Below are 27,796 nucleotides of genomic sequence, written 5' to 3' on the forward strand. Positions count from 1 at the left end.
ATAAAATAAAAAATAAAAAGTATCTGCTTAACAAAAAGGGAGCAAGCATTCCAGTGAAAAGATGCAACAGATACAGAGATTACATCTAGATGGCCACTGTGATACTCCACAGTTCTGTCAATGCCAGAATACCTGGCAAAATGGATAAATAATTGGACCCAGCAGAACAATGCCACTCGTGAAGCATTATTTTCCACAAGGAGTATTAACTATTGGCAGCATATATTACAAACAAAATAAATATAAGCTAAGTCATCAAGCTAGTTTAACCTGTTGATGGCATGATTTACAATGATATTACAGGTGGAACTTGCCCTGCACAAAGTTATGAAATCACTGAACCAATCTTGGGCAACCCCTCCCCTCCACAAGTCGTTCAATGCCACCACCTTCAATAACACCATTTCTTGCTCCTCTCAGGTTCTCTTCTCTATGCTAACGCCCCAAAATTCTAAAGTAAAATGATAGATAATAGCTTAAGAATTTGGGAGAAGTACGTTTTACAAGAAATCAAGATCTTAAGCTAGAGAAATATAAAAGTAACTATAGAACGTCTATTCAGGTGAAAAATAATAGTTTTTAAAATGTCAAAATTTCTATGATGCTCTTATTAGCCCTTTGGGTAATGAATACTCTAGAAAGGGCTTAGAGACCTTAGTACTAATTGCCAATACTTTGATAACTTGTTTTAAATTTGAATCTTTTTGTTTTAAGGTTCTACCAGTCTCTCAACCCCAACCAAATTTGATATAAAGGCAGGAAAGAGCTGCTCATAAAAGCAAAATCAGTAACAAAAATGCTGTTAGTGGATTCTGTTTAGATACTTTAAATTTTGAGGATACCCCCAAACATACAAATGTTTCATATGATTTACATGTAGTTCTACCCAAAAAGAATAGATACCCATAATAATCTACTCTGGGATTCTTTACAAAGCCTCGCCTTTCTACATACTCTTCCATAAATCTACCAGAAAATCAAGACTACATCTTTTGTTGCCTACCCAAAAGGTGTGAAAACTTTGTTTCAGAGAGTGCTTAAAATACATGTAATACCTCTGGGTAAAATAATAATAATAATCCCATACATATAATTTTAAAGAGAAAATAAAATTTTTGAAAATATCCTCACCAAGAATTGTAACAGTAAGTTTTTAAAAAAACACTTGCCTAGACACTTGTGTTCCTTAAAATAAATATCCAAGTGGCATGTGCTATCCCAACACAGACCCAGAAGTACAGTGGTGCACAAAAAGAGCACTGAACAAAAACAGCACTAAACATGTGGGTGCATGTGTCCCTTCGAAACAGCACACCTGTAACCCATGGATAAATGCTTAGTAGTGCAAATGCTGGCCTTTAAGAGACAAAAGAGATGAACATAAGGGAAGGGAAACAAAAATGATATAAAAACAGGGAGGGGGACAAAACAGAAGAGACTCATAAATATAGAGAACAAACTGAGGGTTACTGGAAGGGTTGCGGGAGGGGGCATGAGCTAAATGGGTATGGGGCACTGAGGAATCTAGTCCTGAAATCATTGTTGCACTGTACGCTAACTAATTTGGATGTAAATTTTAAAAAGTAAAAAAATTTAAAAGAAAAAAAAAAAGCAGTGAACTAAGAATAAAAACATATGAATCCTAACCCTGGTTCTGCCTCTTCTAACTCTGATTTGAAGCAAGTCCCCTTCACTTTCTGGGCTTTGGTATCCTCATCTATAAAATAAGAATAGTAGCACTTGTCTTACCTAACTCACAGAATTATTGTAAAAATCAAAAAACATATTGGGGCACCTGGGTGGCTCTGGTTAAGCATCAGACTCGGGCTCACAGTTCATGAGTTCAAGCCCTACGTCAGGCTCTGCTGACAGCTCAGAGCCTGGAGCCTGCTTGGGATTCTGTGTCTCCCTCTCTCTCTCTCTGCCCCTCTCCCACTCATGCTCTCTCTCTCAAAAATAAATAAATAAACCTTAAAAAAAATAAATATACTGCATATCAAAGTGTTTTGAAAACTATAGAGTAGTACAGAAAAATAAGCTATTAGTAAACATTTTCTAAACTTTTGGTTTTAAATTCATAACTAATACTATTACTTTATATGGTTTCTATACTGTTTACATTATATACATACATTTCATGATTTCAAAACATTGGAAAACCTTTAGTTTAACTAGTATGTGTTTTATATCCTTGCTATAAAAGTGCAGTCCATGGGACAACAACAGCATTGGCATCACCTGGAATCTCATTAGAAACACAGAATCTCAGATACCCCAGACTTACTGAATCAGGATCTGTATTTTTACAAGATCCCCAGGTAATCCCTATGCACAGCGAAGTTTGAGAAGCACTGCTTTATGTAGTAATACAATTTACAATAACAAACAAGTAGGAAGTTATTTTCAGAAAAAGTATTTCGAGTATGTGCATCTGATTTAACTCCATAAATTTTAAGAGATTATTTCACTAAACAATGGTTACTTGAAATCAGATGCCATGTCTTACTCATTCTCATATTGCTGCCTGCTATATAGCAATGTTGCTTGGGTAGAGACAAAAAAGATTATCAATAATTAATACAGAAGATAGAAATCAATATACATTTTACCCTTACATAGAATATAACCATTTAATATCAATTATTAAGTATACACTAAATATTTATGGCATTAGCTTTAAAAATCGAATCAATATTATAAATTTTATTTATGTTTAATGTATCCAAACCCACATTTATAAACAAGAATGGTCAGGTTATGTATGAAAACCATTAAGCATCAAAAAGATACATGCAATCTTTTTGATGGAAAAGAAGAAAACAAAGTTCCAACAATATAAAGGATATCTAGTTAGCTTTGCAGTCAGCTACTGGTCAAAGTCTTGCTCTGGCACTCAGATTTTCAGCAAGCTATTTTATGTCTATAGCCTCAATTTCCTCATGTGTAAAATTGGAATAATGACATTTACCGTCAAAGAGATAAAAGAACATGAACCACCTAGTATTAAAGGCACAAATCATTATTTACAGAAAACGAGATTAATGCTTTAAAAAAAATTTTTACGTAAAATTCACCTTATCAAGTTTTAGTTCCAATTCTGCCACATCTCCTTCTACTTCTTCCAAAGCAGCCCTAGAAAAAGTAAATATGAAGTAAGTTATCATGTGTTCATTATTTTTTAAGTGCCCCGCACCTCCCACCAGTCCTTCCCCACAACCACCTTCCAGGTTTCCCCTCCCCACTAAGTTATCATTTGTTTAAATATATACTTTATTGCTGAAAAATAACTCTAAATGACAAAAGATATGAATGCTTAAAAATTACACTTCACATTGATAATAATTACCTTAGGATGAAGTATAAACATTTCATAAACATAGAATAGATAATATAATTATTGTTTAAGGTAATGAGAGAAAACATTAGGCTGACTGACTCAAAGCATTCATATTATTCATATTAATAACACTAATTAGAAGTATTTAGCATGTGTTTTGATTTCTTTTTAATGAGGAAGAAATTCTAAAAGTTGAGCTTTAACAAAGACTCAGACTTCTTTTTTTTTTATTTAATTTTTAATTTTTTTAAATTTACATCCAAATTAGTTACCATATAGTGCAATAATGATTTCAGGACTAGATTCCTTAGTGCCCCTTACCCATTTAGCTCACCCCCCCACCACAACCCCTCCAGTAACCCTCAGTTTGTTCTCCATATTTATGAGTCTCTTCTGTTTTGTCCCCCTCCCTGTTTTTATATTATTTTTGTTTCCCTTCCCTTATGGTCATCTGTTTTGTCTCTTAAAGTCCTCATATGAGTGAAGTCATAGGATTTTTGTCTTTCTCTGACTGACTAATTTCACTTAGCACAATAGCCTCCAGTTCCATCCACGTAGTTGCAAATGGCAAGATTTCGTTCTTTTTGATTGCCGAGTAATACTCCATTGTATATATACACCACATCTTCTTTATCCATTCATCCATCGATGGACATTTGGGCTCTTTCCATACTTTGGCTATTGTTGATAGTGCTGCTATAAACATGGGGTACATGTGTCCCTTCGAAACAGCACACCTGTATCCCTCAGATAATGCCTAGTGGTGCAATTGCTGGGTCGTGAGGTAGTTCTATTTTTAGTGTTTTGAAGACTCAGATTTCTATTTAACAAAACACATCTAACCACAACAGAGCATCCCTGACAACCAGAAAAGAAAAATTTTTACTTTTATAAATAGTTCAGAAAGACGTCAGCCTTGTTTAATGAACAATTTTGTTTCCAATGTATTTTTAAGAAATCTACTGATTTCTATAAAACTTAGTTAGTACTTGATACCACACACTATAAGCAACTTCCAAAAATGGAAATTTGGAACAAAACAACAGCAACTAAAACTTTTTAAGGGTAATAAGAATTTACACTTAAGAGTTAAGATATAACAAAACACAAGTCATCTACTTTAAGCCATCTATCACATTGTCAGATACCTACTTGAAAAACTAGCAACTTCCCAGCAGTTATTTTATGGATTAACCTAAATGTATTTCAAACGGACAGCGATGGGGGACTAACCACCCAGAAAGTTATTTCGAACTCTGCGTAAGAAATTCTCAATTAGACACCAGGACTAAGAAAAAGATAGCTAAGATAAAAGTTCTATTTCCAGAACTACTCACTTAAACTCTGTGTAACATCCAAATAATCATTTTTTTTTTAGTGTTTATTTATTTTTGAGAGAGAGAGAGACAGAGACAGAGCACAAGTGGAGAAGGGGTAGGGAGGAAGACACAGAATCCGAAGCAGGCTCCAGGCTCTGAGCTGTCAGCACAGAGCCCGAAGCAGGGCTCAAACTCATGAATTGTGAGATCATGACCTGAGCTGAATAATTCGGACACTTAACCGACTAAGCTACCCAGATGACCCCCGCCCCCGAAATAACCATTTTTATCAGCTTGTGATTCTACTTCTCCATCTGGTAAGATTTACTGGAAAATAGTTTTTAATCTCCAAAATAAGAAAATTGTATACAACTATAAATTATTCAGTAAAGAGATGCCTATTCCACAAAATAAAATACTCTAGCATAACAGTTTAAAGTTCAAGAAAACAAGAGGTACTGTACTTCCATAGCAGAGAAACAGAAATGCTTCTCCCCTAACTAAAAGTGTCATTTTCTTCAGCAGTGTTTTCACATTATATATTGTTCCCTTCTCCTAGAAAACATTTTCTCCTCACATTAACCTTAACTCCCTTCACCTGCCTATATATGCTACCTACCATGTAAAACTTAATGCATAAAAGAAAACAAACATATCTGCGCAAAGATATTCATTGTTTGTAACAAGTTGAAAACCTACATGTCCAACAATAGGAAATAATGTAAACAAATGATGGTACATCCATCCCATTGTGTGAGGCAGCAAGTTTTTAAATGAGATTGATCTCTATCTACTGAGATAGAAACATATACATGCTAGACTATTACATATGGGAAAAAGCAACTTCCAAAATTATATATAGTGTGAACCCAATTTTGTGGAGGAAAAAAACCTCTTGGTTTATGCATAGGCAAAAATCTGGAAGCATATTTACCAATCTCTTAACTATAACTTTGAAAAATAAGGATTGGAAAGCAGAAAGCGTAAATAGGATTTACTCTTTTTACCACTTATACTTCTGGACTGTTTAGAATTTGCAATAACTATGGGGGCGCCTGGGTGGCGCAGTCGGTTAAGCGGCCGACTTCAGCCAGGTCACGATCTCGCGGTCCGTGAGTTCGAGCCCCGCGTCGGGCTCTGTGCTGACAGCTCGGAGCCTGGAGCCTGTTTCCGATTCTGTGTCTCCCTCTCTCTCTACCCCTCCCCCGTTCATGCTCTGTCTCTCTCTGTCCCAAAAATAAATAAAAAACGTTGAAAAAAAAAATTAAAAAAAAAAAAAAAAAGAATTTGCAATAACTATGCACATTTCAATTATTTTAAAGCCAATAAAGGGAGAAAAGGAAAAATTCAGACATCATCTTCTCAGGAGGTAGGCCTCTTGGAATCTCTTCCTCCATCCACTCCAGCTTGATTACACATCCCTCCTATGCTCTCACAACACCTCATGCATGTCTCTATCACTGTCCATTTCTCTTACTCATCTGAGCTCCCCATAGCAGTATAGACACTCAAAATGCTTGTTGAGTCAAGAAAGAAACCCCACAATTGTTTACTCTATCAAAAATGTTCTTCATTTACTTTTTTACCTTTATTTAACCTACCTTTACTCAATCTCCAATTTCTGGGTTTTTCAATTTCTTAAAATATTTATTTATTTTTGAGAGAGAGAGCGCAAGGGGGAGAGGGATAGAGAGAGAGGGAGACACAGATCTGAAGCAGGCTCCAGGCTCTGAGCTGTCAGTACACAGCCCAACGCAGGGCTCAACCTACGAACCGCAAGATCATGACCTGAGCCCAAGCCAGATGCTTGACCCACTGAGCCACCCTAGAGCCCCCATCTTCAATTTCTTTCAAGCAAATTAGTTGAAATGACCAGGTCAAGATTTGATTTAATCACTGATTTCTGCTAAACATACAGTTTGACAGAAACTTTATGTATATTCCTCAATCGTATTTCATTGTACTATTCTAAATTGCTTTTGTAAAACATTTTTAAAGAGAAGTACAAACACAAAAGAGAAGATGTCATTTAAAAGCAAAGCCCTGCGGCGCCTGGGTGGCTCAGTCAGTTGAGTGTGTGACTTCGGTTCAGGTCATGATCTCGTGGTTTGTGGGTTCAAACCCCACATCGGGCTCTGTGCTGACAGCTCAGAGCCTAGAGCCTACTTTGGATTCTGTGTCTCCCTCTCTCTTTGCTCCTCTTTATCGCGTGTGTGCAAGCAATCTATCTCTCTCTCTCTCTCTCAAAAATAAATGAACATTAAAAAAAATTTTTTAATAAATAAAGCCCTTTGTAATCATATAGTCAAAGAATCTGAAACTTTAGCTTAGAGTTCTTCAATATTTCACCATTTCTTTAAAAAAAAAAGTCTTTGTTCTTGGTCATCTAAGATATGTGTGAAAAGTTGTAGTCATAGCAAAAAAAAAAAAAACAAAAAAACAAACAAAAAAAAAAACTTGTTGTAACATCTAAGAAGCTAATGTGGGGGCGCCTGGGTGGCACAGTCGGTTAGGCGTCCGACTTCAGCCAGGTCACGATCTCGCGGTCCGTGAGTTCGAGCCCCGCGTCAGGCTCTGGGCTGATGGCTCGGAGCCTGGAGCCTGTTTCCGATTCTGTGTCTCCCTCTCTCTCTGCCCCTCCCCCGTTCATGCTCTGTCTCTCTCTGTCCCAAAAATAAATAAAAAAAAAAAAAGTTGAAGAAAAAAAAAAATAAGAAGCTAATGTGTAAGGCAGACTAGTTAATTGAATATTCCTTAGTATAAAAAGTATACAGAAATATCATCATCTCAGTTCAAATCCTACTCCATCATTCACTTCTCTAAGCTGAAGATATTTTGTCTAAGTTTCTTCATCTACAAAATGAGTAAAGAAATACATACCTAAATGATTTGTAAAGGTTAAATGAGGGACTGTCTATACCACTGACCACAGTATATACCATGACACAAAGAACATGATAAGAGCTTCTATGTCTCCTTTCTCTTATCCCCACATTCTGAGGTGAGTTTTTCCTCCCTATTACTTCTACTCTGTAATGAAAGAGAACCATCCTGGAATGTATGTTTAATAAATGAATGAATGAGTGAAATGAAACAATCTATACAACATTCCTTCAAATACTGGACAACAGATATTATTCCTTTTCATCTCTCCCAAATACCTACTGAACCTATATAACTTTTATAAATGTGCAAGGTGTTAAAAAGGCCAATATTATAGACCGTACCCTCCATAGCTTAAAACTTAATAAAAATCATTAAAAAATTCTTAACTGTTAAAACTTAAATGTTACTTACATATTAACAACAAAAGCATGATTAAGTACCAAATTAAGCAAAACATAAAATAATGTTAAAAGAAAGGGGAAAAAACAGAAGGCCATCAGCAAAGTTTCACAGGATTATTATGAACAAAGTTCAGCAAACCACAGCCTTTCAGGCAAGTCTAGACCATAGCCTGTTTTTGTTTTGTTTTGTTTTGTTTCTTTAAACTTCTAAAGTTTATTTATTTTAGAGAGAGGGAGAGGGAGAGAAAGAGCAAGAGGGAGAGGGAGGGAGGCGGAGAGAGAGAGAAAAAATGAATCCCAGGTAGGCTCCACACTGTCAGCACAGAGCCTGATGTGGGGCTTGAACTCATGAGCTGAAATCATGACCTGAGCCAAAATCCAGAGTTTAACTGATTGAGCTACCCAGGCACCCCCATAACCTGTTTTTATGCCCATGAGCTAAAAATGGTTTTTATATTATTTAGTGATTGGAAAAAACAAAAGAATAATATTTAATGACACAAGAAAATTATATTAAATTAAAATTCAGCGCCTACAAATAAAGTGTTTTGGAAACACAGCCAAGCTCATGCCATATTGTCTATGGCAGCTTCCATGCTATAATGGAATGGAAGAGTTGAGTAGTTTAGGAAGAGAGACCATATGGCCCACAAAGCCTTGAAATATTTACTATTATCTGGCATTTTAGAGGAAAAGTTTACTGACTCCTTATTATGAATATTAAATACAAAAACAAGAATAAAAATCCTTTCTCATAGACAAAATACATATAAGAAAATAATTTTTAGGACTTAGTTCTGGTTGACTCTACCCTAACAAGCTGAATAAGCCCATAATTTAGGAAAAAAAAGTCACTTTACTTTTAATAACACCTTCATTATTTTATCTATTCCTGCATCACAGTGTTTTATGATCAACTTAGAAAACAGTTAACTAAAAACATAAAATTAGAATAGGAAAAAAATCTAGCAGCAAGTATTAACACTGAGACATTTCTAATCACATGGTGATCACTTTCAGCTGTGAATTAAATGAAGCTCTATGAGAAGCACAAAAATAGAACTCTCCCTACCCAGATAATTGCACACCCCTGATGTAGCAATAACCTTTATAAACCACTATTTTTATAAAATGATCCATAAAAATAACTAAATAGTATGACTAATATGAGCACTATATTTTCTTTATAAAAGAAAATTATTTGAGAGAAACAAGTGTGATGAAGAATTGTAGCCATCCATTTGAAATCCTAAACACATACACACACAGACACGGGAAAAAAAAAAACCCTAACTTCCACTTGAACCGTGGCAATATCCTCAAAATGGAATTAATAATCTAAGATTGGGTCACATGATGACGCAATCTAAAATGTAACAACAGGATATTCAAGATCACTAATAGGCACATAAATATTAAAGATTAAATATTTAAACAAAGATGGATTTGCGACTCTAATAACTACCTTCTAAAGAATTAACAAAGATAAAATAAACTATAATGTACAGATTTTGAAACTAACATCTATATTCCTTGTTTTATATAATAGATACATTCTTAAAGGTTGCATATACATTAAATAACCATTTAGATACTGAGAGGAGTTGCCTATATACCCATTATGGCACCTACCATCCCCAACCAACTTCCTCTTTGAGCTCAAGAGCTTTATCTACTGCAGGCAATGCTTCACTATTTATTCTTTGCAAAGAAAGGACAATGGCTGGATCAGGGATAGTCCACTGACCCAAGGGCAGCCCTGTCTCAATAAGTGGCAAAGCTAGATGACCAAAACTAGAGATGGCTGTAGGATGAGACGGCTCCCTCTACATTTTTGACCAGAGAACACAGAGAGTACACACCCTGGAAATCTGCTTTTTAAAATAAATCTCTCACTAAATCATTTTGTAATGTGAATAGCCACCCCTTTGTTCAGTAAATTCTGGGTCCTTTAGAATTGGGTCTCTTTAACACCTTCATGTTGAGAGGCAATGGGATGGATTTTTTTTTTTTTTTAAAGAGCCAGTGTTTGAATACAATATTTTACTTACTGCCTATGTAACATCAAACAAGTTCTTTGTGCTTCAATTTCATCTGCAAAATACAGATAATGACATTCTCTTCCATAGAGCTATATGATAAATTTTAAAATACATATAAAAATTTCAGCACAGTGCAGGACACTCATTGGGTATTGAATAAATACCAGCTATAATTATGTATGTTAAAGAAAATACACGATCTCTTTTAATTTTCATTTTATGGGCCCAAAAGGGAAGGAAGCAGTAATTAGATTAATCACGTACTTCCAACATGAATTTGAAGTGGTTTGAAAAAGAAGCAAAAAAGTTAAAACAGCAAATAAAATAGCAAGTCCAAATTGCAAACACTTCAATACTCTTGCCATTTTCCAAAAATTGTATGTCAAACACACTTTTCCTAACTTCATTACTTCAGTCTAGGCCACAGTGCTATACTACATGGTAAGATATTATTTGAAAATCCACTTGGTTTTCCAAGGTCGTCAAGGTCAGTTCTGTGTGATTCTTCTAAGAACAAACAGAGCCAACTCTGCAATCAGTGCAAAGAAGTATTAAGGCTCTGAATGCATGTTTATTGCATATCAATATTGAGTCACCTTTTAAAAATGACTAAGTCTTTATTTTTGAGAAGTCTCAATGAAATTAAAAGGTCTTTATTGCCCAATATTAGGTTAGAAACGTTATAACTGCTCCTATTTGCTCAGATTGGTCTACTGAGCAAACCTGGCAAAACTCATGAGAAATTCAGTCCTGTAATGGGTAAGAGTATTGTAAAAAACACAGACTAGAAATGGAAATCAAGAGTTTAGTCTAACTCTCTACCAACTAATATGAGTCCCTGAGAACATAATTTAATCTCTCCAAACCACAGTTATCTCATCCATCCAAAGAGAGGAATAGACTGGATCATCTTTATTATTACCTCCGGATCTTAACAATCAATTATCCCGGAATAAGCATTCAAAGGAAAATTAGAACCTAGATTTGATTATCTTCTCCCAAGCAAGATTTCCCCCAGGTCCTCATTCATGCTTTCAACACAGAGAAAAAAAGAAAAACCTATAAGCGATGAAAACCCTCACCAAAATTTATATTGTTAAGCCATTCATCTTTTTCGAACGTCTCCTCTACGTACTTTCTAAAAGATCATAAGTATCGGGGAAGATAGTGGTGGTTTTTTGTAAAATTTTTGTTCAGCTTAACATTTTAGGGAAAAAATTTTTTTTAATTTGTTTTTTAAGTAGCCTTCATACCTAACGCAAATACTAACACATGGCTTTAACTCATGACCCTGATATCAAGACCTGAGCTAAGATCAAGAGTCAGAGGTCTGGGGTGCCTGAGTGGCTCAGTGGGTTGGGTGTCCGACTTTGGCTCAGGGCATGATCTCACGGTTCGTGAGTTCGAGCCCAGCATTGGGCTCTGTGGTGACAGCTCAGAGCCTGGAGCCTGCTTCGGATTCTGTGTCTCCCTTTCTCTGCTCCTCCCCCACTCATGCGCACGCGCTGTCTCTCTCTCTCTCTCAAAAATAAATAAAGCTTAAAAAAATTTTTTTTAAAAAGTCAGATGTCTTATTGACTGGGCCACCCAGGAACCCCAGAAAAAAATGATTTTATCTTTTGTCCACACACATATCTTTCTGAGTGAACTCCATTATATTTATTTTTTTAAAGATTGTAAACATTATTCTACCATTTCCTCATGAAAAAAAGTAAATCTAAAAAAAAGTAGTTGTGGCATCTGGGTGGCTCAGTCGGCTAAGCATCCGACTTTGGTTCAGGTCATGATCTCGTGGTTCGTGAGTTTGAGTCCCACATAGGGCTCAGGATCGCTGCTGTCAGCACTGAGCCTACTTCGGATCCTCTGTCCCCTTCTCTGCCCCTCCCCCCCCCAAAAAAATAAACATACAAACAAAAAACAGAAGTAGTTAAAGGAACACGTACCCTTCTCCCCTCATGTCCTCTCCTGCCAATAACACAATATCCAAAATAAAACCATTCAGGCCAGAAAGGAGCATAATTAAAGAAGCAACCAAACCATAGCCCATGGTGGAGATGCAAACAGTATGGTTCAGGCGAATGAACAGCATACACTCAAGTTATTACTCAAGTGTCAATAACCCTATGAGTCCAAGTCTATCACTAAAAAAAAAGGGTAGCACTCTTAAAATAGTATCCAAATCACCATTCTGCATAGAGAAGTGTAGATGGGAGAAGGGAGTAAGTACAGAAGCATCTGTTCCTAGGGCTCCAGGTTCTCTCCGTAACAGGGGTATCATGGATCTCTATAGAAATAACTCTAAATAAAGTTATTTTTTTATCACAGCCCATAGCAAACATTCAAAGGAAATACTGATAATGTTTTATTTTTACCAGATAGGAAATCCTTTTTTTTTTCCTCATAAAAAATCAGTACTATGTTAGAAAGCTGTTTCCATTTCATCCTCCTGCAACAGCCTGAATTTCTCGTCCAGGCAGTTAGTATATGCAAGCAGCTGAAATGCCACTATAATTACAGTGGGAGTTAATATCATTCTACTGTGCCATAAAAGAAGGTGGTGGAAGAAGACATGGTCCTTCTATTGTGCTGGGATCCATACGTCAACAGTGACAGATGACCGGTTAATAGTCCCTTCCAGTTTTCACAGTCAAGGGTGTAAAGCTAGAATGAAGGTATAGTCATCTAAAGGGGGTAAGGTCACTTTAATCCGAAAAAACAGAGGGTTAAGGGAAAAAACTACAAACTTAGAGACTACTACATAATGTTGCTTTCAACTGAGCCCAGAAAAATAAAAGCTGAAGAAAAATGTATTTGTCTTGAAATCACAATAAACTTAGGAAGGTATACCTCAAAAAAATTTTTTTAATTGACTTTCTACAAGTCGGTCCATTCCCAAGAATCTTATCACTACGTAGTAGGTTTTGACATGATAGGAAAATAAAGTAGTTACCATCACTGTTTAAAGAATTAAAATCAAATGTTCAACAAGAGCAGTTAAACTGCAATGCTTATCATATCAGTGGCATGTCAGGGTCAATACCTTTAGGGAGAAGAGAGCACTGTAAACTTCATGGTACATAACAGGGGGAGAGTAGATCTCTATGAGGAAAGAACATTGTAACTGATAATACTGTCAGATGACCAAGTATTTCAGATAAGATGGGCCTATCTGCAGACTCATAGTGAGAGAAAGGAGCAAGATTGTAGGGACACTTAGGGCCAAGCCCAGACAAAAATGTCAAAAAGTATAATCAGAGACCATATTCCCCCTTTCATGGCTGTTCTTTTCAGGAACTGGAAATGGTACTTAAGCCACAGGATATCCTGTAAATCAGAGCAGGTAAATAACTACATAAAGGGTCTTTCAGGGTTCTATCGGGGACATGTCTTAGGCTGCTAACCAAATCACACCTATAACTTTTCCAGGCTTCTCCATTAACAACAACAACAAAAAAAAATCTGCTTTAGTCCATAATGAAAATAATTTCACCATATATTTTCACTGTGTTTTATAATTTGCATGGCGCCTGCATGTATGATATAGCAATTGTTATATTAAGAGAAGAATACAGAATAGTAATATGAACTAAAAAAGAGAAAAAAACATTAACAGGAAATGAGCTACAATCCCAGAGTCACAGAATCCTGAACTGGAAGAAACCTTAGCAAACTGCTGAATGTCAGAACTGTTAAATGAAAGTTAATGAATGAAATGAAAGTAAAGTGGCTGTGTTTAGAGTAGTATTTCATCTCCATTAAAACCCTGCAATTTTACAAGATCTGTAAACAGGATCCAGAAGACTACAAATTTAAGAGCCTAATAAACAGGCTCAGGGTTTTAAAGACACTGGTCATACCATGAACTTCAGGCTAGTAAACTTGTGACACTGAAGTACCTTCTCCTCAGTGGAAGGAGCACCTCAAAACCACCACCTCCACAAAGCACCCCATACTCACATCAAATAGAGCACCTGGCACTCAATATGATAAATCCAACTATTGGTCTTGTTGCCCAAACTAAGAGACCTTGAGCAGAAACTAGGGTCCATTTAGTTTATTTAGTTACCAAGTAAACATTTGTTTATTGGATGCATAGATGCAGTATTAAAACAATCAAAACATTAAGAACAATTACATAATCTGAAGCCCAAGGCCACTCATGACGGTTATGCCTGCATCTCGGTGTACATGTATTTATGTGTAATTCTCCAGTTCCCTTTTGCTCCAGTTTTTAGTTATTCCAATCTGCCTCTACAGCCTCATATAGATGTTACTATAAAAGTCTTTAGAGAAAATAAAAAAGAATACACAAATAATTGCTTAAACATCAAAACTGGACTTACAATGAAAGAAATTTTGAAAAAGTCAGTTCTTTCCACATACAAGAATGAGCCTATACACCTTACCTAACCATTTGTAGACCTATGACTTCTTTTAAAGTTGAGAGAAATGGGAAATTCTTGTAATATAACACTAGAATATACACTAATATAGGATTTCTAAAACATCCTTTGTTCTAAAACAAAGCCTTGAAAGAAACCTCAAAGGAGCTAAGGAGGAATTCACTGTAACACCACCACAAAATTATACTACCATGCATAATCAAATAGAATCCTTAAACATCCAAAGAGAAGAACCAAAATAGTTATACTAAAGTTGGGGGGAATTTTTTGAACAACTTTTTAAAAACCACTACTAGAAAAATTCAGACAAATGAAGAAACTTGAGATTTCCCTTCCTTTTCTCTAACAACAAACAAGACCAAGTATCAATTGCTTGAGATATGCAGATGAAATAAACAAAGATTCCCTGCTCTCCTAGCTCTTACATTGGAAGAGGAAGACAGTCAATAAACAATAAACATAATAAATAAGTCATTTAAATAGTATTCTGTAAAGTGCTAAGTGCTATTAAAAAAACAAAAGGTTGGGGCGCCTGGGTGGCTCAGTCGGTTAAGCGTCCGACTTCAGCTCAGGTCACGATCTCGCGGTCTGTGAGTTCGAGCCCCGCGTCAGGCTCTGGGCTGATGGCTCAGAGCCTGGAGCCTGTTTCGGATTCTGTGTCTCCCTCTCTCTCTGCCCCTCCCCTGTTCATGCTCTGTCTCTCTCTGTCCCAAAAATAAATAAACGTTAAAAAAAAAAAAAAAAAAAAAGGTAAAACAGACGTGGGGGGGCAGAGCAGGGGGCAGGGACAACTACAATTTTAAATAAGGTGGTCAAGATAGTCCTCACTGAGAAAGTGACATTTGAGCAAAGCCTGAAAAAGTGAACCACACAGACAAGGATGTTATGGACATAATATCACACCAATGCAACAGCCCTGGTGTGTTAAGGGAATACCAAGGAGGCCAGTATGGCTGAAACAGAACAAGCAAAAGAGGGGCCCCTGGGTAGGTCAGTCAGTTAAGTGTCCGACTTTGGCTCAGGTCATGATCTCATAGTTCATGAGTTCCAGCCCCACTCAGGTCATGATCTCATAGCTCATGAGTTCCAGCCTCATGTCGGGCTCTGTGCCAACAGCTCACAGCCTGGAGCCTGCTTCAGATTCAGTGTCTCCCTCTCTCTCTGCCCTCCCACCACTTGTGTACCATTTCTCCCTCTCTTTCTGAAATACAAATAAACATTTTTTTAAAATTAAAAAAAAAAGAACATGCAAAGGGAAGAGATGCAGGAGAGGAAATGAGACAATTAAGGGAGAGCCCCATCACCATTAACAGCCTATGGCCTAGTAGGCGAATGACAAAAATTCTACCTTTACTCTAAGTGAAATGGGGAACCACTGAAGCAGGGAAGAGACACAATATGACTTCGTTTTTCAGGAATCACTCTGGCTGCTGTATGGAGAAGATTGGAGGGAAACAAAAAAGGAAGCAAAGAGACCAGTCAGGAAACTAGAGATCATCCAGGTAAGCGATGAAGCTGGTTTAAACTAAATCCAGTCAGTGGTAAGAAATGTTAATCTGGATATATTTGCAAGGTAGAGCTAAGAGGATTTCCTCATGAATTGGATGTGATGTGTGAGCACATGCACAGGTATACCACTGAGCAGGTAAATATGAAAATAAGGATGGATTCAAAGTTTTTAGCTGGAATAGCAAGAAAGGACAGAGTTGTAACCAACTGAGATGGAGAAGGCTATGGGCAGAACAGGTCTGGGGAGAAAAGAACGAGAGCTCAGGTTTGGACTTGATCTGAAATATTTATCATATATACAAGTGGTAACATCACGGTGGATAAAAATGAGTCTAGAGTTTAGGAGTCTGCAATGAGGATATAAGTTTAGGAATCATGAACATACAGATAGTATTTACAGCCACAAGACTGGGTGTTTTTGGAAAAAGTGAAGATAGGAAAAATGATTAAGGACTGAGGTCTGGGGCACTCAGTATTAAAGGTCAGGAAGAACAAGAAGAAATAGCAAAAGAAACAGAAGGAGCAACTAAGGAGATAAGAGGAGAACCAAGAGAATGTGATGTAGAAGGGAAGTGGAAAAAATGTAACAAGAACGAAGTGATTAACTATGTTTAAAGCTACTAACAGATCAAAGACAAGTCAAAATGGGTGGGAAACAATTATTAAATATTGTAAAACACTTCTGGCCTGATACTTTGATAAACCATGAGTCTGCTCCTATAGAAAAGATTAATTTAATATTTTAAAGTAGAAGTATAGAACATTTTCTAGGAATATAAGGCACATGAAACTAAAACGAGACAAAAAATTCCCAAGTAGAAACTGAAAACGCATTTTAACAATCACCAAGGAAGACAAGTAGGTAGGTTCCCCCTTTCCCTCTCCATTCTCAATCTCTCTTCCTGGAAGATAAAGGTTATTAATTAGACAAAAAAGAAATCTTCACATTCTTTCTCAGGAAGTCTGGGGCAAAAGTTCTACTGCCATTCATAATATTAAACACAATCTAACTCCTATAAATTCAAGAACCGCTAATATAGCTCTAACTCCTCATGAGACAACACACAGATCAAAATCTGTATTTGTCTTTCTATAAAATGAGGATTGAGTTCATTCCAACTCTATGATTCATTTATATAGCCACAGCTATATTATCCTTTGCTGATAAGTTCTCAAAATTAAAAACAACACATATACACAACACTTTAACCATTTCAAATTAATTTTATTCACTCTTTAGGGATGGGTTATAATTCTGTCCCACAAATTCACGAATCCTGTTTTTCAGCAGTAAACCAAAGTGGAAGTCTGGGTTATCTTCATGTGAATAATCTAGCTATGGTAACCTTAATGCAATCCTATTAACTATACTGCTGGGAAGCCAAGAATCTTTATACTTCAAATTTTATTGTCCATCAGCAAGTCACCATTCTTGCATGTAACCGTCCTTACACTCTGAAAAAGACTGCAACTTAAGTGAGAGACTGGACAACTTCAGGAATACGTACATTTAAGCTGAGCATTTATTCCTACTCCTTGGTTCATCAAGAGATCTAATCCACTGATTTACAAGGGATAAGAAGGGACTACAGAAATAGTGGATCCTCATTAAACACCTGTGGACTTAGAACATCTTAGTTGCACATTCTTGGTAATACCTAATGTTCCCAACTAAATAATGGGAAAATATTCAAAGACATTAGGCGACTTAACTGAGAGAATTAAATAAACCAAGATGTATAATGAGGATGAATTTACCTTCAGAGAACTGCAAATGTGACACTTACAAGTAAGTATAAACTCAAACACCTGTGCAAGTTCAAAATACTTTGTGTTTAACACAATTCAAGGGGAAAGAAACACAAACTACTACTTAAACTTTTACAGACTTAAGAACTGGCTTAAATCTTATTTGTCCCATGTGAGGCCATGTACCATATCTAAATCTGTGTCTAACAACCTGTCTTATGAAAGGATCCTACTGGGGCCTCAAAATAACTGCTGACAAGTCTTTTTTGAGCTTAATGCCATAGGAATGGAAATATATGTGGATATGATATACACTAAAGTCCAGAATATATAAAGATGCCAGTAAAAAAGTCTCCTGGGATAATGGTACCCACACCTATACCTGACCAAATAATGAGCATGTCGAAATACAGACTCCTAGATCCCAGCCCCGCTCACTCTGACATAATTTCAATCTTCACAGTTGAGAAATGTGTAATTTTAATAAGCTCCTGGGTGACTCTAGGATGCAATCAGCCACAGGGAAGGTCACTACCCTCAAAGTCAAAATAAAAATACATTGTAACACACAAACGTGAACTTTTTCTTATATAAAACACACAACATTTTAAAATAAGAAATCATATGTATGTCGGTGAGTTGGAAACAGAAATCACCTAGTTTTAAAATTCTAGTGACTACTTTAAACTATTATTACTGTGCCCAACATTGCTGAAGAAAAAAGGCATGTTTCTTAAGGAAACAGCCTAACATTAAATAGATGTATTTACTGTATGAATATGGAGTTGTGTCATATTCTGATAGGCTATATTTAAAGCTGCAGGAATAAAACCACATTCCTGAAGGGTAAAGTCATTCCCAGTGGCAAGTGTTAAAGTAGCACGTACATCTTGTCCATCATATGGACAAGACTAGGAACAAAAACCACAGTGTCCAATGAAAAACAAAGGCATACGGTGGGAATGCAAGTTATTGTTTGACGGGTACTGAGTTTCGCTTTTGCAAGATGAAAAGAGTTCTGGAGATGGACAGTGATAATAGGTGTACAATATACATGCACTTTAATACCACTGACCTGTGCACTTAAAAATAGTACATTTTATGTTATATATACTTTACCACCATAAAAAATGGAAAATAAAAGTAAGGATTTCTTCACATCAAAAGACATCATACATACTTTATTTAGCTATTTCCTTGGTAATCTCTAATCTTTAGTTTTTTGCCTATGACTGGTATATTCCTAATACTGAGCAATTTCAGAGAAATTTCTGAGTCAAACCATTGAGAGATTTAGAGATGCTTAACATAATAATTATGTTGCATTAAAATTCATAGTGGAGGTCAAAATGTTTTAAAGCTGGGTCTTGATGGTAAAGGATTATATCATATACTATATAAACCTGCTGGTTAACTACTTAAGAATCTATGCGTAACTTAAAAATGAAAATCAGCATACTCTACTAAGTAAAGTAGCATAACTTTTGCTCAGAATATAAAATTTGAAATTCTGAATAGCAGTTAGTAATGAGCAGAGATTTGAGCCCTTTTCAGCATATGAAGTCTTTGTAAAATTAATCTTGAGAACAACAAATTAAGACCATAACAACTGTCTGAAATCAGCAGTAATTATAAAATCAATCTTGGAAATAATAACAAAAGTAAGACTGTAACAACTCTTGAAATCGGCAGTAATTTTTTTTTCATGTTCCAATATAACTTTATGGAAACAAGTTTGAATTTTATCTAATTTTCACATCACATAATATTATTTAATGCCAGTACACTTAACATACAGTGTTAGTGTCTGATGTACAACATAGAGATTCAGCAATTTTATACATTACTCAGTGCTCACCAAGATAAGTGTACTCTTAATCCCCTCCACCTATTTCACCCATACGCCCCACCACCAACTCCCTCTGGTAACCACCAGCTTCTTCTCTAGTTAAGACTCTGTTTTTTGGTTTGTCTCTTTTTTTCTTTGTTTTGATTCTTAAATTCCACACACGAGTGAAATCGTATGGTACCTGTCTTTCTCTGATTTATTTTGCTTAGCATTATACCCTCTAGATCCCTCCATGTAGTTGTAAATCACAAGATTTCATTCTTTTTATGGTTGAATAATATTCCATTGTGTGTGTGTGTATATATATATATATATATATATATACACACACACACATATATACATATATATACGTATATATACATGTACATATATGTGTGTGTATATAAATATATATATATGTATATATATATATATATATATACCATATCTTTATCCATTCATCTTCCAGCAAACACTTGGGCTGCTTGCATAATTTGGCTGTTGTAAATAATACTCCAGTAAAGACAAGAGTGCATATATCTTTTTGAATTTATATTATTCAGGTAAATACCCAGTAGAATTAATGGATCATATGGTAGATCTATTTTTTAATTTTTAAAACTTTTAAGTTTATTTATTTTGAGAGAGAGAGACGAGAGGCAGAGAGAGGGAGAGAGGAAGAGAGAGATCCCAAGCAGGCTCTGCACTGTCACCATGAAGACTGATGTGGGCTTGAATTCATGAACTGTGAGATCATGACCTGAGCTGAAATCAAGAGTTGGATGCTTACTTAACCAACTGAGCCACCCAGGCACCCCAGGTAGATTTATTTTCAATTTTTGAGGAACCTCCATACTATTCTCTCCAGAGTGGCTGCACTAGTTCATATTCCCGCCGACAGTGCACAAAGGTTCCTTTTTCTCCACATCCTCTCCAACACTTGTTTTTTCTTGTGTTTTTGATTTTAGTCCTTCTCACAGGTATGAGGTGATATATCTCATTGTGGTTTTGATTTGCATTTCCCTGATGATAAGTGATGTTGGGCTCCTTTTCATGTGTCTGTTGGCCATATGTATGTCTTCTTTGGAGAAATGTCTGCTCATGTCTTCTATCCATTTTTAATTGGATTATTTGGGTTCTTTGATGTTGACTTGTAGAAGTTCCTTATATATTTTGGATACTAACCCTTTATCAGATATGTTAATTGCAGATATCTTCTCCCATTCAGTAAGTTGTCCTTTAGTTTTATTGGCTGTTTCCTTTGCTGTGCAGAAGCTTTTGATGTTGACGTAACCCCAATAGTTTATTTTCGGTTGTGTTTCCCTTGCTTCAGGACACATGTCTAGAAAAATGTTGCTATGGTCGATGTCAAAGAAATTACTACCTGTGCTCTCTTCTAGGATTTTTATGGTTTCAGTTCTCACATTTAGGTCCTTGATCCACTCTGTGTTTATTTTTGTGTATGGTGTAAGAAAGTGGTCCAAGTTTCATTCTTTTGCACGTAATTGCCTAGTTTTCTCAGCAGTCTCCCCAGTTGAGGAGACTTTTTTCCCATTGTACATTCTTCCCTTCTTTGTTGAAGCTTAATTGACCATATAATCGTGGGTTTATTTCTGGGCTCTCTATTCTGCTCCACTGAAATCAGCAATAGCTTTTTTAAAATAGCTTGTAGGGGTGTCTGGGTGGCTCAGTTGGTTGAGCATCTGACTTCATCTCCTGTCATGATCTCACAGACCCTGAGTTGGAGCCCCAGTGTTGGGCTCTGTGCTGACAGCTCAGAGCCTGGAACCTGCTTCAGATTCTGTGTCTCCCTCTCTCTCTGCCTCTCCCCAGCTCACACTCTGCTCTCTCTCTCCCCCCCCCTCTCAAAAATAAACATCAAGAAAAAATTTTATAAATAGTTTGTATAAATAAGTAATGTTTCTTATTCGTTCAACAAATATTTAACATTTATGCCAGACATTGTATAAGAGACTTAGAATATAATAGTAAACAAAATGAACAAGTCTCTTTCATGGAACTAAATGGGGTTAAGAAAATAAAGATATAAAATATGTATACAGATTGTATTAGATGGTGTAAAGCACTTTTTTTCAATGTTTATTTTTGAGAGAGAGAGAGAGAGAGAATTGTGTGTGCGTGTGTGTGCGTGTGTGTGTGCGTGTGTGCACGTGCAGGACAGGGACAGAGAGAGGGGGACAGAGAATCCAAAGCAGGCTCTGTGCTGACAGCAATGAGCCCGATGTGAGGCTCAAACTCACAAACCCCGAGATCATGACCCAAGCCAAAGTCAGATGCTCAACTGACTGAGCCACCCAGGCACCCCTAAAGCACTTTTTTAAAGTGGAATATGGGGATACAAAGTGATGAAAGGGGTTCAAATATTAATATTTAACAAAAAATATGTTTGAAATATACTGAGGAATGGAAAGAAATTGCCTGAACAATATAAAGTGAAGAAAATAATAAATGTGATTTGTTATATTCCATAGAAGAAAGTTTTATACATAAGTTTTAATATAATATATATTAAATTGCTTTATATATAATATATAAATTGCTTTTAGTATATATTAAATATATATTTAAATTTAGACATTAAAGCACAGAAGATTTGTTCTTTTTATAATTTTTTGGTTGGGAGTGTTTTTTTCGGTTCAAAATTTTATTGATTCTGGCTTATCTTATTTGGTGGGACATACCACAATCTTGATTTCTTAGGTTAGAACACTAATCAATTAATTAGAAAATTATAGTACACAAACAAAAATGCCTGATATTTATGTAAAAGTAAATGCTGCTTAAGAGATTGAAAAGCCACAGACTGGGAGGAAATATTTGCAAAGCACATATCTAATAAAGGATTGTTATTCAAAATATACAAAGAATTCTTAAAACTCAACAATGAAAAAGCAAACAATTTGATTTGAAAAATGGACCTAAGATCTGAATATCTCACTACAGAAGATATACAGACAGCAAACAAGCATATAAAAAGATGCTTCACATCACATCATTAAGGAATATCATCAAATCATTAGGGAAATGCAAATCAAAACAATGTGATATCACTATATACCTATTAAAATGGCCAAAATCTAGGGGCACCTGGGTGGCGCAGTCGGTTAAGCGTCCGACTTCAGCCAGGTCACGATCTCGCGGTCCGTGAGTTCGAGCCCCGCGTCGGGCTCTGGGCTGATGGCTCGGAACCTGGAGCTTGTTTCCGATTCTGTGTCTCCCTCTCTCTCTGCCCCTCCCCTGTTCATGCTCTGTCTCTCTCTGTCCCAAAAATAAATAAAAAACGTTGAAAAAAAAATTTTTTTAATGGCCAAAATCTAAAATACCAACAAGTGCTGGTAAGAATGTGGAGCAACAGGAACTCTCATTCATTGCTGGTAGGAATGCAAAGTGGCCACTCTGGAAGACATTTTGGGGCTTTCTTATATAACTAAACATACTCTTTTCTTTCCTTTTTCTTTTTGTTTCTTTTTTTTTTTTCCTTTGAGAGAGAAAGCGTGAGCAGGGAGGGGGCAGAGTGGGGGGTGGGAAGCGAAGGAGGGAGAGAGAGAGGGAGAGAGGGAGGGAGGGAATCTTAAGCAGGCTCCATGCTCAGCACAGAGCCTGACACGGGGCTGGATCCCACAACCCTGGGATCACAATATGAGCCAAAATCAAGAGTCAGATGCTCAAATGACTAAGCCACCCAGGTGCCCTGAAAAACTAAAAATACTCTTCACATACAATCCAGCAATTGTGCTTATTGACATTTACCCAAATGAGTTGAAAGCTTAGGTCTACACAAAAATGTACACAGGGATATTTACAGCAGCTTTATTCTTAACTGACAAAGCATCCAAGCATCCAAGATGTCCTTCAGTAGGTGAATGGATAAACTGTGGTATATCTAGAAAGTGGGATATTATTCAAAAGAGCTAAAAAGGAATGAGCTATGAAGCCATGAAAAGATGTAGAAGAAACTTAAGTATATACTAAGTGAAAGAAGCCAATATGAAAATGTTATACGTTGTATGATTTCAACTATATGACATTCTGGCAAAACTATGCAGACATTAAGAACATCAGGGGCTAAGAAGGGAGGGATGAATTGGCAGAGCCCAGAGGATTCTGAGGGCAGTGAAACTATTCTGCATGTTAGTATGACGGTGGGTGGCTGTCATTATACATTTGTCCAAACCCACAGAATGAACACCACCAACAGTGAACCCTAATGTAACCCATGGACTTTGAGTGATAATGATGTATCAATTCAGGTTCCTCAATTGCAACAAATGTGCCATACTGTGATGTCTGATGTCGATAAGTGAGGAGATTGTAAGCATGTGGGACAGAGATAACATGGGAATTTACTTTCTGCTCAAGTTTGCTGTGAACCCAAAACTACTCTGAAGAATAAAGTCTATTAAAAAGAATACATACAGGGGTGCCTGGGTGGCTCAGCCAGTTAAGCATCAGACTCTTGATTTCGGCTCAGGTCATGATTTCGCGGTTCGTGAGCTCAAACCCAGAGTCAGGCTCTACACTACCAGCACAGAGCCTGCTTGGGATCCTCTTTCTCCCTCTCTCTTCCTCTCTCTCTCTGCCCCTTCCCCACTTGCATGTGTTCATGCTCTCTCAAAACAGAAAAAAAAAATACACATTTGCTGATGTGTATCATCATTTATGTCTATAAAATATTTTCAAATATATGATCATTCAGTACCATTGATTGATTAAATTTTTCTATGTATGAAAGATAAAAATAACTTTTAAAAATTTTTATATATATGGCTGGTTCAGTCAGTAGAGCATGAGTCTCTTGATCTTGGGGTTGTGAGTTCAAGCCCCAAACCAGGTGGAAAGGTTGCTTAAAAATAAAAAACCTTTAAAGAAAAAGATATTTGTGCAAAATAAGTGTAAAAGATATACGTGCAAAATAAGGTGAAATTTTAAGATGAAAAAAAATAAAGTGAAGACAAACTACATATTGGGCAGAGAGATTTTCACTGACAAAGGATTATTTCATTTATACAAAAATTCTACAACAACAACAACAACCACAAAAAGACAAGAGAGCCAATAGAAAATAAGGGGGGAAAATATGAATAGGTAACTTATAGAAGAAACATCAATGAACAATCAACGTGAAAAGATGCCCAACTTCATTAGCAATTAATTAAACAAATTTAAAATCACAAGATACCATTTCACATCCATCAGACCGGGAAAGTATTACAGTCTGACAATACCAAACATAGGAGAGGATATAACACATACAGTCCCCATACATAGCTGGTGAGAGTATATATCAATATAACCCCTTTATAGAAAGCAATTTGACAATATCTGATAAAATTGAAGATACATATCCCCTTCCACCTGGTAGTTCTATTCCCTAGCTCTCACACTTGTGCAGAGACATGCACAGGAAATTTCAGAGTGACAATATCAACACAGTAGCACTGAGGGGAAAAAAAAAAAAAAAAAAAAAGGAAACAATTTAAATGTCTATCCACAGAAGGGATAAATACAATAAAGAATTTTCTGGGGCGCCTGGGTGGCGCAGTCGGTTAAGCGTCCGACTTCAGCCAGGTCACGATCTCGCGGTCCGTGAGTTCGAGCCCCGCGTCAGGCTCTGGGCTGATGGCTCGGAGCCTGGAGCCTGTTTCCGATTCTGTGTCTCCCTCTCTCTCTGCCCCTCCCCCGTTCATGCTCTGTCTCTCTCTGTCCCAAAAATAAATAAAAAACTTTGAAAAAAAAATTAAAAAAAAAAAAAAAGAATTTTCTTACAATGGATTTCCAAATGCCATGAAAATTGTGAAAAGAAACTAAAAAAACAAGTATCGATTAGGTTGAATCTCACAATTTCACAATTATAATGCAGAACGTAAAAACATATTCAACAAAAACACTTTGAGAAAGCCTGTTATTTGGCAAGCAGCTCTCTCAGCATAAGTTTAACATATATGTCATAAAATGCAAAAGGAAATTATCCCAAACTACAAAACCAATTTTCCCTCAAGGAAATAAATATCAAGATCTCACACCTTTATCTCCAGCTCATATCTGTCAGAGCTTCAGACTGCCTATTGAACATCTCTGTCTGAATGGACCATGACTAAATAAAAAATGGGCATTATCTTCTCCACCAAATCTACTCTATGTCAGTGAGTAGCAACAATATTCCCACAGTTGATCAAGACATAAATCTAGACATCATCCTGGACTCTATCTTCCTCATCCCTCATATCCAAGCAAACACAATGTCCTAGCATTCTACCTCCTAGATACCTTGATGCTATCCCACTTCTATCTCCACTAATTACCCTAGAAGAGACCATCATTTCCTCTCACCTGAATTGCAAAAACCACCTTCTAAAGGACCATCTTGTTCCAATAAAGTTAATTGCATCAACATACTGCAATCAACATGTTCTTTAACAAGCAAAAGTATGACCAAGATACACTAACCTCCTACTTAACATTTTTCAATGGCTCTTTACTATCCTCAGGATAAAATCCTTAATGTGACTCAAAAGGCCCAGGATCTGGCCCTAACTTATGCCCCCATTTTCAACATTCTACATTTTCACCTACATTTGGGCCTTTGCACATGCAGTTCTGTGCCAGAAGACCTTCTTTTAAACTCCTCTTCACCTTGGTAATTCCCAAGTTTTCCTTCACCTGTCAGCATAAACATTCCACACCTTGGGAAGCTTTACTTGCCCATGCAAGACAGAGAACTTTTTTACATGTTCCTAAGATTAATTTTAATTGTATCACTTAGCACACTGTAATTTAAGTGTCCATTTACTCCACCAAACAGAGATTGAGTCTTCTTCACCATCAAAACTCCACAACTCCATAGAGGTGCGCAGGATGGCTCAGTTGGGTTAAGCAGCCGACTTCGGCTCAGGTCATGATCTTGCCGCTTGTGAGTCCAAGTCTTATGGAGCCTGCTTCAGATTCTGTGTCTCCCTCTCTCTCTGTCCCTCCCCTGCTTGCACTCTGTCTCTCTGTCCCTCTCTCTCTCTCTCTTTCAAAAATAAATTTAAAAAAAAATTTTTTTATTAAACTCCAAAACATAGCTTAAAGGATTAAGAGGTTGAACTTTCTTCCAAAAGCAAGAAATTACAATATCTTGCAATTTGCAATTAACTTGTTCTTCAATGGTGTTTCTCAGTCTGCCTGAAACCCACCCTAAAAATTGTTGTTTTTAATAATTTCTGAGCAATCAAGGGATAAACAAAAATCCATATAAAAACATTAATTCTTATATAAGTGTTTTGTAGGGAATATTACCCCTTCATCATGTATATGTATGGAACTACTCAAATTATTGAAACATTATATAAGATGGAGATACTTGCAATAGATTTTTTTTTAAGTTTTATTTAAGCAATTTCTACACCCCACATGGGGCTCAAACTTACGACCCCAAGATCAAAAGCCACACATTCTTCTGACTGAGCCAGTGAGATGCCCCCCTTGCAATAGACTATTAATTGGGAAAAAAAACTTTCGGTAAATTTCTAAAAATGGAATTGTTGAAACAAATGTTTTATGACTATAAATGTTTTAAGGGATTTTTTTTGTTTTATATATATATAACATTATATATATAACAACAAAATATATATATATATGTATATATATTATATGTGTTATCTATCCTCCTAGCCCCCTCCCACAAAGGCTGAATCAATTTATACTCGCACCAGCTACATAGGAGTATATCTCTTTATATTCTGTGTATTAAGCACTTTTGTCTTTGTCAACTGGAAGATTTAAAATAATGGCATCTCAATGTTGATTTAAATTCCCATTTAATTAATACAAAATGGGAAAAAATTAGATTTGCCATCCACATTTCTCTTTTTTTCACATGCCTATTTATGATATTAGCCTATTTTCTATTGAGGTAAGTTTGCAATAAAAAATTTACCAGTTTTATTGAGATATAATTCAAATACCATACTCATTTAAGGTGCAGAATTTGAGGGGCACCCAGGTGGCTCAGTGGGTTAAACATCTGACTTGAGCTCAGGTCATGATCTCACAGTTCAGGGGTTGGAGCCCCCTGTGGGGCTCTGTGCTGACAGCTCGGAGCTAGGAGCCTGGGGAGCTAGGAGCCTGGAGCCTGCTTCAGATTGTGATTCCCTCTCTCTCTGCCCCTCCCCCACTTGCACTCTGACTCTGTCTCTCTCTCTCTCTCTCTCTCTCTCAAGAATAAACATTTAAAAAACTTTTTTTGAAAAAAAAGTACAAAATTTGATAATTTTTAGTATATTCAGAGTTATGTACCCATCATCACAATCTAAT

General features: G+C 36.4%; 1 protein-coding gene across 6 annotated transcripts in view; it reads right to left on the reverse strand.

Annotated features, from left to right (window-relative positions):
* ACAP2 (ArfGAP with coiled-coil, ankyrin repeat and PH domains 2) overlaps positions 1–27,796 on the reverse strand; it is a 157,592-nt gene that overhangs the window by 95,419 nt on the left and 34,377 nt on the right. For all 6 annotated transcript variants that reach the window (XM_058730904.1, XM_058730902.1, XM_058730903.1 and 3 more), the window contains exon 2: positions 3,075–3,132. In XM_058730904.1, the coding sequence (XP_058586887.1) occupies positions 3,075–3,132 (58 nt within the window). The remainder of the gene's footprint in view (positions 1–3,074; positions 3,133–27,796) is intronic.

This window comes from Neofelis nebulosa, chromosome 5 (assembly GCF_028018385.1).
Source record: "Neofelis nebulosa isolate mNeoNeb1 chromosome 5, mNeoNeb1.pri, whole genome shotgun sequence".
NCBI lineage: Eukaryota > Metazoa > Chordata > Mammalia > Carnivora > Felidae > Neofelis > Neofelis nebulosa.